This window comes from Pseudopodoces humilis, chromosome 15, assembly GCF_049639895.1.
Source record: "Pseudopodoces humilis isolate 2021_Gansu_Grassland_sample_001 chromosome 15, ASM4963989v1, whole genome shotgun sequence".
NCBI lineage: Eukaryota > Metazoa > Chordata > Aves > Passeriformes > Paridae > Pseudopodoces > Pseudopodoces humilis.
The window spans coordinates 9,807,709-9,821,851 of NC_142214.1; the positions used below are offsets into that span (position 1 = coordinate 9,807,709).

General features: G+C 39.6%; 1 protein-coding gene across 4 annotated transcripts in view; it reads left to right on the forward strand.

Annotated features, from left to right (window-relative positions):
* Positions 1-14,143, forward strand: part of GRIA3 (glutamate ionotropic receptor AMPA type subunit 3) — a 144,739-nt gene that overhangs the window by 62,711 nt on the left and 67,885 nt on the right. For all 4 annotated transcript variants that reach the window (XR_015773862.1, XM_005530004.3, XM_005530005.2 and 1 more), the window contains exon 4: positions 2,002-2,189. Coding sequence is in view for 3 of the 4 variants with exons in the window: in XM_005530004.3 (XP_005530061.1) it covers positions 2,002-2,189 (188 nt within the window). In the remaining variant the exon portion in view is untranslated. The remainder of the gene's footprint in view (positions 1-2,001; positions 2,190-14,143) is intronic.

Consider the following 14,143-nt stretch of genomic DNA (forward strand, 5'->3'; position numbering starts at 1 on the left):
CTACAGATATGTTTGAAGTGTCACTTTTTCATAATATTTTGAACTAATTTGTTCAATCTGAAGTAAAAAATCCTGGACTTATGGACTTGTTGTTTACAGCAAGCTAAAGGTTCATACTTAGATGTTATATGAATGATGAAACAAAGGTGTAAATATTTTATTACTGAGTGGAAACAAGTCTTTTCAAAAGCACATCTTTGTACACAAAGCATTTGTAAATCCCCATTAGTGGTATTTATGTTTCCACATAAAAATTCCTCGTTTGCAGCCAACAAAGTATCTTAGGCTTAGATCTTCCTGCTACATGTAATGCAATCACAATGCTGTCACAGACATCACAACCATTTTTGTAAAATATGATGTTAAGGAAAACTGGGTTCATTGTATTATACATATGTAAATGCCTCTCTTTCAGTAGTCTCAGAGGAAAAAAGATGCCAGAAAGAATTCTTAACCAGTGTACATATTAATTGTCACCACCTTTCATGGGATAGTAAAGTGCATTCATACAAAGAAAAGCATTAAGAACCAAGGAGGCTGCACAGGGAAAGTGAGGGCATTTGAGTGAGACCTAAGGAAGTCACACGGTAAATTATGATAATCTAATTGTAATCCAGAAAATCATTCTTCCCTTGTTTGTGCCTGTAATGAGGTAATGGTGCAGCTCCTCTGGCTTCAGACAGCCACTACAGATTTACAGCAGACTGTGGATGATCAGGCTGCAGCACAAGTTCTTTGTTAATGTTGTACCTCTACAAGGATGTCTGAGTTCAGAATAGCTGTTGGTGTAATTTGCAGAAGTGAACATGTTGTTCCTCTGTAGCTCAAACTCCGTTCAGTTTCAGAGAACTGGTTATCACAGAGCATGGTTAATTGGTTGTTGATCCTGTATGTTTATGTGGTTGTGTGTAAGCTTTTTGAATCTGGCTGTGGATAAGAAATCCATAGTATGACTAAATAATTGGACTGAAAGTTTTGGAAATAAATTATCTGGACAGAAACAGCACTCACATGGATATGCTTCATTACAATAAAACTCTACTGAAAACCACTAGGTGTGCTTGAAGTAGATGACCTCTGTCTTTGATTGGCATCTGCCCAGAATTGAAACAATTCAAGCTATCCAAAAAATTAAATTTCCTGAATTAAAACAGGTTCCCAGCTACATACTAAAATAAAGGGATGCAATTCAGTATCTGATCATTCCTACATAAGCATGACTTGACAGAGGTTCTGTCTTTAGTTCAACCACTTTTCTCTTAGGGATTTGACTTAGGTTCTGCCTTTTGCTGAGGTACAGCTGTTCATGAGAAATTGAAATGCTGCTTGCCTGTGTATTTCCCATTGTGTAGTCCTTCGTCGTTCTGTGTGGCTTCTCTCCTATCTTGAGGATGCTAAATGAGTTGGTTTTACCTTAATGAACGTATTGAAAGTGTGGTTAATGCTGCTAGACTCCATATTTAAAAACGTTTTTTGAAATCAAAGTGAGTATCAGTAAAGTACTCTCTTGTGGTTGTGGCTCCAATGACCAGTACAATGACTTAATTGACATTCTTGTGCAGTGCTTGGATCCCTGCCAGTTAATGACCCATTGCTGCAGTCTGCACAGGCAAATCACCCCTTTTGTCCCTCTCCTCAGGCTGATGGACTTCTGCCCAAGTAATGGCTGCATGCTCCTGTTCTCAGCTGGCGTAGACCCCAGCATGACCATAAACATCCCTGAGAGGATTGTAATATGATATATTGGACAGATTCTGATATGCCTTGCAGTAATACACCGCCAAGATGTTCTGCTGAAGTCAGTGACTGCCAATGGCATAGCTGAAAGAAGAAGCTGGTCCCTACGCTGTTGTTTTCTCAAGCAGTGAAGCACTTGCAGGCTCTCAGTGAGTCTGTGTCTCTTTAGATGATGCAAGTTTTTGTGAGCCCTTTGTCAAACATTCAAAACAGTTTTTATTTTTGTTCTGCTTTTAAATCGTTTTATTGTCTCTTCCCCCACAGGATTTTCCATTCTTCAGGCAATTATGGAAGCTGCAGTACAGAACAACTGGCAAGTGACAGCCAGATCTGTAGGAAGCATAAAAGATGTTCAAGAGTTCAGAAGAATTATAGAGGAGATGGACAGACGGCAAGAAAAAAGATACTTAATTGACTGTGAAGTAGACAGAATCAACACCATTTTGGAACAGGTATCTGCTTTTCAGAAATTGTGATCTCTCTGTGACAGATATCATTAATATTTCCAGAAGTGCTTATTTCTAGAGGTTATTAAGTATCCTTTGAGATGTCCCAACAACTGGCCAGTTACCTAGTAAAATTAAAATGTCACAATGATGCTCATAGTTGGTGGCAGCGCTTAGATGTAACCTACCAGGAAATGTCTCTGTGATATTTTTTCCCAAATGTTAATAATGAATTATTTTTAAGTAGGTAAGGAACCTAAAACTTCAGCTGCCAGAGTAACATTACTGGAATCAAGGCTGCTTGTAAGGATTGCAAGACAGGTGCACTTTTTTAAGTGGAACATGAAACAAGAAATAAAAAGCCAGTGAAATATCACAGAATCACCTTAAAGAATTCCCAGAAGGAAACCCTGCTAATGAAAAATTCAACTGGTAGTCCAAACAATTCGTTAGTACATTTTGGTACATGAAGCCCTCCCCTCTGCACAGCCAGTGCTGTTGACAGGTTTAAATTGTGGGTTATGGGGTCTAGGCACCTTTGTTGGAGAAGATGTATTTGGAGTGACTGTTTTGCTCTTGCCTGGCTTTCCCAGTGTTTGCTTCACCCCAGAGGAATGGCCATACCCTGTGGCCATCCCAGGGTGCTACTCATTATGCCTATGTCACTGGTTGTGCTGTGCAATGTGCTTCAAGAGGTGTAGTAACAGATACAAATTGTTGGAAGCAGACGCAGGGCAGTTCCCTGCTGCCTGGGCTCACAGTAAAGCTGGTGCTGGTGTGGCACCAAATCCATGCTGCTTGGTTATTCACAGGTATGAGAGAATTCAGATGCATTAAGACAGAAGAACCTTCTGATTGCTGCCACTTTTTAAATTTAACTGTGGGTTCATAGTATGGAATAGATGAAGAGTAGCATTTAAATTTCATGAAGCATTAGCATATTTCTTAATTGTAAGCTACCAACAAACTGACCTCACTGCCATAAACCCTGGGAAACATTAAAAACATATTCACTGTCTTCCTTCTCAAAATACTCAGTTCCTGTCAAACCTTGAGGTGTATCACTGAGGGTCAGTCTGTGGGGACAGCCAGGTGCCATAGCTGCTACTTACAGAGCTAGGAAAGAGGTGTTCAAAGAGAACAGGGCACAAGCCATGCTGGTCCCTAACTCTGACAACTGGTGTGGTTGTGATGCTAATGCACAGCATTGCATTTTACGATGTATTTTTAGGCAATATGTTGAGTGCTCTCTTTAGGGAAATTCATACTGAAAAGTGTAAGAAACTTCTTTTTTTTTCTTTTTTTTTTCTTTCGTTTGCTCATGTTCTTGGAAAAGATGCAAAACACCATACCTACCCACAGCCCACTCTTCTGAAAATGCTGCAGGAGAGCACTCCTGAGCCAAGCTTAAAGAGCTCTTTGGGCCCACTCTCAGCTGAGAAGCAGGCCTTTTGTTTGATCTGACTTCATTTACATTTGTTCTCATTTTTTCTTCTATTGTCCAAGAGAAAAAAAAGTCAAACTATTTCAGTGCCTAAAAGGGAAACTGAATACCAAGCAAACCATATAACAAAAAAATGGCAACTCTTTTCTTCTGCTACTATTCTAAATTCAACCCTAGTGAAGTTTAAATTTTATTAAATGTACAATTCGGTCTTCTGTCAATGTGAATAGCATTGTTAAGTAAAAATTTTCTACTGGGGCCTCCAGGTTTCCCCAAACCCTACAGTACATGCTGGTGCCCCTGACGCTAAAAATATCTTCTGTCAACAATTTCCAGAGGTTTTTTAACTGGCTACTGAAAAGCAATGACTTAAATTTCTGCAGGGAAGGTCAGTAATGGTGAATGGACCCTAGGTTAATAGCTGAACAATCATTGTAGACTTTTCCTTCCATCTCCTCTGCTTACCCTGTTATCTTCTCATAAAGTAGTTAAAAGTTTTCACAAACATGTGTCATATTTAAATCCATTCATCCAGTTGGCTTAAGGAAATGAAGAGCTGTCCTTTTTTTAGCCAAGTATGTTCGCTGATAGCATATTATTGAGGGGAGAGATAAGTCTGAATTTGCATATTTCAAATCTAGCATTTTATTGCAGTTTAACAAGTCAATTCAGTGCTATGTGTGGAGTCTAGGAAGGCTGCTCAGCTGAGAAGCAGTAACATCTGAGCCTGTTGCCACTTGCTGATGCACATTTGCAGATGGATTTGTTTTTCCCAGTGAGAACAAAAGGAAGCCAAGACACTACCTGTCTGAGCTGCTGTGTCAGAGTACTGATGGACAAACTGTGTCCCACAGAGGGCTAGTATAGGCTGCCTCAATTCAGCTGCCTCTCCATCCCTCTCCCTTTTTTGGCCTTCTAGGAGCAGAACTCCAAAGGTCAACCCTCCCATCAGCTTCTGGGAGCGATGCTTCCCTCCAGAGAGGGGGTTTATATGGTTACTGTGTGGCACCTGCTTTTTCATTCTCTGAGTCAGCAGCAGTATTTGCCAGTGACCCTGGATTTCAGAGGCTTAAATAGAACTTATTCAAGAAGAAAAGTCATAGCAGAAATAAACAGACTGTAAACCACTAAGCAGTCTACACACGCACTGAGTTTGCTATCAGACTTTTGGGCTCTTGGCCAGCGCATTCAGCAAGCTTGTCAGTGCTCTGCTCCAGGATCCATGTATCATGGCTTTGTGTTAGTGCTTGAATTCAGTAAGAGTGACCTCTTTTCCTGTATCGGGCTGGTCACTGTGTGCACTTCTCTTCCTTTGATCCTTTTTTCAACCAGTTCAGACCAGGGTATACATCTCTTCCAAAACTACAGTCTCATCCAAAGGAATTACACATCTGGGGATTTTCTTTTGAGACTTCAGGTCATTCTGGAATATTCTGTACCTTCTTCCCGCAATATACAGACATGTGAATCAGTGACCTTGAGTATTCTGTATGCATGTGGCACATGCGTATGTCTCTACATTTCCAAGACCTGTAACCTGTCATGAAGTATTTCTCTTCTCAGGGCAGTCCGATACCTGATTTTCCTGGCTATAAATTCAAGGTTGGGAAAAGAGGGCATTTCAGCTGCTACTCTGCCTGAGTATCCTGTTTTGTGCCAAATTTCATACTGCTGGTTAATCTGTTTTCATTCCCCATTCAGAAGATTTTGTGATGGGCCTTATATTTTGTCCTGGAGGTGAATACCCTGCCCAAACCTCTTCAGCTGTAGAATAGAGGGAAACAGAGAAAACACTAGTTATTCCATAAGTTGCCATCTGTTTGTTCACTTGCCCTATAGTTCTATAACCACTGAGCATGTGGATCTATATCAAATTCAGTCATCTACTGGCCTCTCAGGCATGCAGATAGCAACATTTATATCATGCAAAATTCATAAGCTCCCCACACTTCTTGTCCCTTGATGCTAAAATATTCTGTATTTCTTCACAGATAGATATAAAATTTTGTTCCCATAAACAGAAGAACATTTTCTTCTGAGAGCTAACAGTAAGCCTTAGCCTGTTCAACCATGTATTTAGAGACATGTTTTTTGAGTTAAGAAATACGTTTTTCTTATTCCCAGGAAAATAAGCTGTATCTCAGACTAGAGTGGCTTTGTGTCCACTTAGAAGAAAACCTTTTGAGGGCAAATGAGCAGGAAGAAACTCCATTCAGGGTCAAAATGGTGAAACTTTACAAAAGACCTGTTTATTTCAGAGACTGCATGCTTTTATCAAAAGGACACTATCTCCAAACTTAGTCATGAAGGTTAGGCTTCAAGGCAGTGTCTGTATTAAGTAAAGGCATCTCACAAAGCAAAAGTAATACTACAGTAGAGAATGCAGTCCTCAAAGTTACAATGACAGCCAGACTGTGAAAGACAAAGTGAAGCATCTCTAGGATTAAGGAGGGTAATCTGATTGGCTGAACTCTGTCCTGTGCGCAGACTGGCTATGACAACCTTCGAGTCTGAAATTCTGAGATTAGGATGGAGGTGTGCAGGTTTTTCAGTACAGCCCCAGCTGCATCTCCCTGCAGAGCTGCTCTGATCTCAAAGGAATGAGCTCACTGCACAACAGCTTTCACATTTAGAGTGTCATAAGAATAACCAAACTGCAGTATTGGGTTGAGGAACTGTCATTAAAAATAGCAATAGGGCAAAATGTAACTGAAGAAATTCAAGACCACTCTCATGTAAACTTCCTGGTATGTGTGGTCCATTATAAACAGATGGTCTGGTGGGGATTTGCCTGTGTTCTCCATAGCAATTTAAAATACAATTGCCTACAAATGCAGAGGAACACTTGAAGCAGAGCTATGAGTAGCTTCGGCTTCTGCTTTGCTTTTGAAGCCCAGGAGTGCCGTGTCCTCTGAAGGTACTGCGCTGCTCAGAGCAGGCCCTCAAGAGCAGTGTGCCCGTCACCTACTCCAGGGCACAGGGCCACAGCTGTGTCACAGGCTGATTTTATCCTTTGTCTGCAGCTGTGTGGAGCAGTGGGGTTCAGCTGAGGCTCCTAGAGAGTATCTGCTTTGTAGAGTGTTGTGTAACTTCACTCTGAAACTGGTACAGTTCATTTTTACATTTCCAATGAACTAGAAACTTAAAATTTAGGACGTTTTTTCCTTGGATACCCATGAGTATTGTTGAAATCAGGATGTAAAGCAGAATAAAAGGTCATTTCTTTCCCTTCACACCCAGGGAGTTTCAGCAGCTCCCAAGTCCATATGGGCTTATGGGGAGGAAAGGGGAATTACTTAGGTCAGGCACCGTCAGTACATAGCCAGCAGAAGAGTAAGAATGGGCATAAGTCAGAAGTGACAGCTGTATCTGCCTTAAAGGGCCTGTTCCTGTCAGCTGTGAAACTCATAAAGGGCAGGAGATGAATTGCTAAAGCAGGGAGAGTAACATATATTACCCCACATACAGTAAATTTCACACATACCTGAGGAAAGAATTTCTATGTTGTAAAAAGGAACGTCTCTCCAAAGCCATCATCCAGATTTCATAAAACAAGCCAGGTTCTAAATGACAGGAATTTATCAGAGCATTATTAGTCATCCTGCAGAATGATTGAAGTAATGGCACACAAAGCTTAAAAGTATTCAAAAGATATTAAAGCACAGTTTTTAATGTATCTGATCAGTAGTAATAATAATTAATGTCAGAAACATCTCACTGTAAAGGTGGAAGCTGCTGTATGTAGAAGATTACTGCCAAGCAGCTCTTGTTTCTTGTGCCAGCAGCATATGAACCTGAAGTCACCATTAGAGTTTTTATTTTTCTATGATTGTAGCAGTTACTCGTTTTATTATAATTTATGAGATATAAATGCACATACCAATGCACACACATGCATCTGCTTTTAATACTTTGCATATTTCTTACCACAATATTTGTAGTATGCAGTTATACTGTTACAGTCATATTTACATGGCAACCTCTGCATTGCCATTAAATGTACAGAGAACCAAAATCTTTGTTAGGCTGTTGAAAGTAAAGAGTCAACCATTATCCTGGAGATTATATTTAAATTTACATCACTGTGCTCATACAGAGATTGTATTTGCTTTTAAATTCAATTAATAGGTAGCTGTGAAAGCTCAATTTTCTTCATAGTTCATCTTTCTGTGCAGCTTTTCAGTGCACAGAAATGGTGCATGTGTTTGCCCTGAGCCCTCTGAGGGTCCCACTCACTGTTTAGCCTGCATCCACACTATCTGAGCTGCTCAAATTGTTACCCTTGTTGACAAGTCTCAGGTACAGAGGTCCTGAAGGCCATTGGCTGTCGCCCTGAGAATCAGGCCTTTGATATTGTTTTTCTACAAGTTCTAGCCACTTTCCCAGGAAAGTAACTGTAAACATAGATGTTTATACATTCCATTAAAGGATAGGCCTTTTGATGGACATCTCTCACAGCCAGTGCAGTTGGGAAGGTGTTAACCTAACTATCCAATCCCTGTTCATGGTTGAAAAATCTATAAATACTGAAAGAATAAATAAAGGACTCTCTCTCTTTCACCACACCTCAAACCGCATCCGTGGGACACATTTTGTGTCCAACAGTGACAATGGCCCTCACCTTTCCCTGTTGGATTTGGTGAGCTTTGGGAGCAGTTGTACTCATGGATGCTTCTCGTGCCATACCTGGACTGGAAGAGAGGATCTGGTCTTTCATTAGCTCTACAGGTACTTTTCAAAAACAATGTTCACAAGAAGTGTTTTAATGACGCAGAGTATTTGAAGGAAAGGGAAGGCTGGCTATAATTTGTTCTACACATGATCTCCTGAATTTTTGTCTTTCCCTGTTTTCCATCTCTCCATTTCTAATAGCATTGGGAATCTTTGTCACCTTTTCTAAGCTCCTGATTTATTTTGAAGCCTCTCACTCAATCATCTCTTCCAAGTTTTAAAAATCAGTTTGTGTTTAAGTTGCTTTGTTTCAGTCCTGGCATTTAAATGTTATTCTTTCTTCTTAAACATAAAGGATAAGCCCTTTCATCTTAGCAGACATTACCTTAATTTCTGCATCTGTCTCACAAATAGTTTAATGCTTTAAACTCTGCTTCTAGCCAAAGCCTTTCCTTAATTAGTTTCCAAGGCAACCAACCACCTTGGCAACAATTCAGATGAACCAACTGCAGGGAGAGGAAGGAAACACACTATCAAAATGAATAGTAATAGCACAGTACCACTGTGCAAACAGGCGTTGTACATCACCAGAGACAGCATGATAGTTCTGGTGTCTCATCAGTTCATTTACAAGGGAAGAAGTCCCAACTCAGTAAAAGAAAAGCTGCACAAGATCATGTGTCTTTTTTTCATAGCTCACTAAGCTGGGGTTAATGGATTCAGTGTGATATGAACCACATATTTAGGGGAGGAGGAGAACCACTGGAGCTTTTCAGAGCCCCTCATAGACCAAGGTGTTCCCACGTGTATCTCATAGAGCACAGTAACACTGCAGTTCAGACAGCAAGATTTTCAGAATGGGGTGGCAACCCCCCTGGGCCTTTTGAGCCCAGCTGCTGGTGGTGTAGTCTGGAACACTCTGAGAGTTCATAGCTACCATCTTGTGGGGACATGTCCCCAAATGTGAGGTCCAGAGGTGTGATCCAGAGCTGTGATGCATTTGCTCCGGGCTCCAGATGGGTTTGGATCAGGCCATATTATGGCAAAGTAGCATCCCAGTCCAGTCTCTCACTGCTGTAATTATACATTGATATGGGATTCCTGTCTCTTATCCCACCCTCTTAACTGTGCAATTCCACCTGCCTCTGGGGAGCAGATTTAAGACATCAGGGGCAGTCTGGACTAAATATATAGATAATCAGGCCCTATCAATCAACTCAGCTCAAATACAAGCTTATACCACGGTATCCAACCAGTGAGCTGGAAAGCAGCATAATAATTTTAGAGAAAACTAATGTTCCCTGACTTAAAAAAAAGCCCATGTTACTAAACTACATTTGTTCGTGTCACACCATAGGCATGCATGTGGAGGTATAATAGTGTATATATTACTGGAAGTTCTTTCTTCCAAAATGTGTAATAAATAAAATTATCAACAATATGCATAGACCCTTAAAAATACCCCAAGTATCTTCTATCCTGGGAAAATGCATGTAAAGAATCGGAAAAGAAAAATATTGCTCTATTACCTCATATGAGTAAAACAGTCACCCCTGCTGCATAAACCAAATCTAGTGAAAATAAATTAGCTCTTCATAATCTTTTTCAGTTCATGCTTTATACACCAAGTTATATGGGCGTATTGCAGAGTGCTGCTTATATGAAGCAGAATAAACCTTTCAGACTCTTTGAAAGCATTGAAAAAAGCGAACTGAGTGCTATTCCAGTCACAGTAAAATGCTATTTATAATAAAAAAAATATAAGAAAAAGTAACCTTGTCTTTCCTAGAGGAGATTGCACTGACTTTTTTTTCTTAATATTGTAGGGCATTTGAAAAGGAAGGGAAATGCTTAAAAAGAAAAAAAAAAAAAAAGAAAAAAAGAATGGCTACTATTCAGTATTTTTGGTCTGCTTAAAGGCAGTGCTCTGCAGTACAAAACCCCTTCCAAAAAATTCTTATGCGAGCACTGGGACTGAATTACTGCGACACTTCTGGGTTATATCCAAATAATAGTTTGAAGTGATCCTGACATGCAGTAATAGTTTATATAAGCAGAATTCTTTTTCCAAGGACTCTTGTCCAATTCCAGGGAATAACACTGAGATTTTACACTGACATGCTGATGGGAACTATGGAGAAAATGGGAAATTTGTATGGTTTTAAAATGAAAACCATGTGACTCAGTTTACCTAATTTCTTCCTTTCTTCCCCCAATGGATGTAGATCCTTTTTTATTTTGAGCAGCTAAGACTGAGGAAGTTTTGTTTATGCTGTGGGACATGAAAAGAAGAAATGAGCATTGTTTATGTGTGTCTGTGATTGCAAGGGTGGGCTCTCAAGGGTGTTGGTTGTACAGTTTAATGGAATTGAAAGCCAAAAAGGGACGTTGGGTATCTTCTGTGTCATAGGGTTTGAGCACATGATCCAAAGGCACAAAAGAGCTGCCTGTTAGTGATGTGGATACACCATCAAATTGTGTGACAGTGCTGAAGCACTTCTGGCTTCTGCAGAAGGTTTGGACAACTAAGAATAAATGTAATACTACTATTATTAGCAATCTTTGTGAAAGTGACTTCAGGTGGTGTGAAATTTAGGGACGCACTCTAAGCTAAAAGTCAGCTTTGATAGGGGTGGTTTTGATTTACCTGATATGGACTTGTAGGTCTACAAGAGCTGCTGGGGAGCAAGGAGACAGTGCAAGGAAAGAAAGGGTATGGGAAGCTGGAAATGAGGATGGTACTGTGGTGGAACCATATTACATGGGATTGGAGCTGGTTGCACTGTAGATTGAAGGAAATGTAAGTACAAATGTTGCTAGGAAAGGAACTTTACTGTGATTTCTCTGAGATCTAAAGCCTCTATGGGAAATTTTATGTGAAATTTAAATTTTAGGATAACTTAGGATTTTACAGAGGCTTGAAAAAGTACTGGAACTTCCTTGGATGTTAAATCATTTTTCATTATAATTTCTTGAGGGAAGATATTTCTCAAAAAATATACTAGAACTGCATAGACAATTTAAATATTATCTCCTTAAAATTACCTATGTGTGAAAACCACTGCTGCACAGTAACATATGTAATAAGTCACTTGCTTCCCATAAATACAGCTGCAAAAGCTCCTCCAGAACACAAATGGATTTTTAGTTCATTACCCGTACTTAAGAATCTAAAAGAATTCACTAATTAAAAATTTCTATGACACATCTCTTCAAGGAAGCTGTCTGGGAACAGCTATCTTTTCTTGAAGGTATCTTGGCAAAAAAAAGGGGAAAGGTCTCAGCAATTTTGAGTATCCTTTCTACATGTTACAAAGAATTTTTGTTGTGGTTGTAACAGCCTTTTGTATCTGATCTTGTTTTTTGTGAACTAGCTTCAAGTGATGAAAAGTAGTTTAAGTTTTGATTCTTTTTAATGTATTTTGTATTGAAGGATTTGAGTTGTGAAGAGAGATGCAGTCCTGAGAGATATAACACTTGTTTTCTCTGTCTGAACAAAGAGGAAATTTTGATGAAAAGTTTATTTTATTCCGCTTAAAGAGTAAATAATTGTGATTATGAGTGGCAGTTACCAGAGATGATAAAACTCTTCATCTCTGTGTGCTCTGATTTGATGTTTTGAAGTTGATTATGTTCTTTAACAATAATTGGGCTAACAGATTAGTTAATCTGTCAATATTGCTAAGACATATCAATAAAAATGAGTTTAAGAAATTTTTTCAGGGCACAGAAAATTTTTGTCAGCACAGTGAAGGAAATTAGGAGAAGGTATCATGCCCTCAGAACCAATGTTGCAGTTTGTACTTTTTTTTCTGAAATAATTTCTGATATAACCTCTTATGCACAAATTAAATGTGTATTCCTCTACACAATCTTTAATCAGCAAATGTCAGATTAGGTATGGGAAAAAAAGTTTTAGCCATATGGAGGGAGAACAAAGCACAACACAGCTTTCAGATGTTGCATGTAGTCACCCTCCAAGGACTAACATGTACAACCATCATCTATCTGGAGATGGCCTAAAAGCAGAATTTCACTCATGGTATGACTATCATGGAGGAGAGAAGCAAGGGATAGAGGGACACAAGAAGGGGGCCAGAGGGGGAAAACCTAATGAAGTGCTTCAGAGGCATCAATTCCCTGCTTCTGCCAAGCACATTTTTGTCCTCTTCTCCTAGGAGATTCTGGTTCTCTAGGAGAGAATCTCCCATGAGAGATTCGTTGCAGAACAGCCAAAAGCTGTTTGAAGAATATTTTATATGCGCAAAAAAATGATCTTGATATTGTGCTGTAGAGATAAATGAGGATTTGGTTATAAAGTGTAGTCACAAATGTATAAGGTGGCAGTAGCATGCAAGTAAAATTCTTAGGTCCATATACTGCACAAAAATACAAAATATATCAATTGGGACTGTGTGTGGATTTGTGGCATTCTCTAAAGAGCATGAAGACTTTGAAATGGTGGATGAATTAATCTGAAATATATATTCAGTTATTTTTATCTGCAACAAATAATATGTGTGTGGAATCTTCATCTTAATATTTAACACAGTCTTCATTTAATATTTAACTCAAATTTAATATAGTACTCATTCTTCATATAAATGAAATCATTGTTTTCTGCATATTTTACAGCATCACTATCCCTGGCGGCTCGATTCCTGTCCCATTAATACCAAGTGAAGAGATAAATCACCTTCTCTGGGTTTGCACTACAGTTACCATCACAAGGTTTTGACCCTTTGTATGAGGGAAGCAGCTCCTGCAGAATGTGGAAATGGTTTTGTCTCTGCAGAATTAAAGACAGGACAGGCATCACTTGTTTGACAGTGACAGACTACCAGTAGCTGGGATGTATCTTTTGTCACCATGAGATAGTAGTTCCTGTGGAACCTCATATATTGGCACTGGTGGTGTTAGTGTTATAGAAAGAGACAAAATCATGACACCAAAAAAACCCTTTTTTATAAATTTACTGAGAGAAAATTGAACCTTGGCTAGTGTTTTTAATCCTCAAAGGGAATTTGATCTTCCTTCAGAGGCTTATGTGAAAATTGGAAAACAGGTGAGTGGGCTCTGCAAGCTTTTAGTAAAATTGAGCTACTAAGGTTACAAGGGATCTTATTTTTACTGTGATGTCTGGTTAGATGAGGAAAGTCCTGTTCCCACAACAGAAGTTTTATTTTCTGTTCTCCTCCTGTTTTTCCTACTCCTGTCTGGAAAATGTATGTGACAAGGGGTGACCTGTGCAGAGCAAACATAGTGAGGAATGATTATGTACTGCTGTCCATTGCTCACATGGTAACGCTGTAGGAGGTATCTGCATTGCTGTTTGTAGTTCACTGAAGCAGAGAACTGCAGTGCCATGGCTGCAGATCCTGTAGGCAGCTCCCCACTGCAGGAAGGGTCGGTAGGAAGCCAGGAAGAGGACTCTGAAGTGCTTCTTAAGTTCCTCCTTTTCCTGAGGTGTAGGAACAGAGCTGAGATGCAGTACTTGCAGATGGCACTCAAGAGAGGTTAAACATCTTGCTAATGTACTGACAACTTTTTGGGCCATGCCTTCAGTTTCTATTAAACTAATTGGATGGTCACCCTAATATTCTGTTCCTCTCCATTCTTCATTTTCTCCTGAAGACAAATTAGCCAGTACCACTGGTTCAATAGGCTGCTGCATCACCAGGCACAACTTTTCAGTCATTCAATACAATGTAGTTACAAGCTGCTCAGATCTGAGATAAGCTTCAAGTCCATCCTCAGAACATAAATGCTTTCAATAGAGGTAGAAGCTAGAAAACACCTGACCTGCTACCCAGGTGAGAAGACAGTGTGCTCCACAACAATTTAG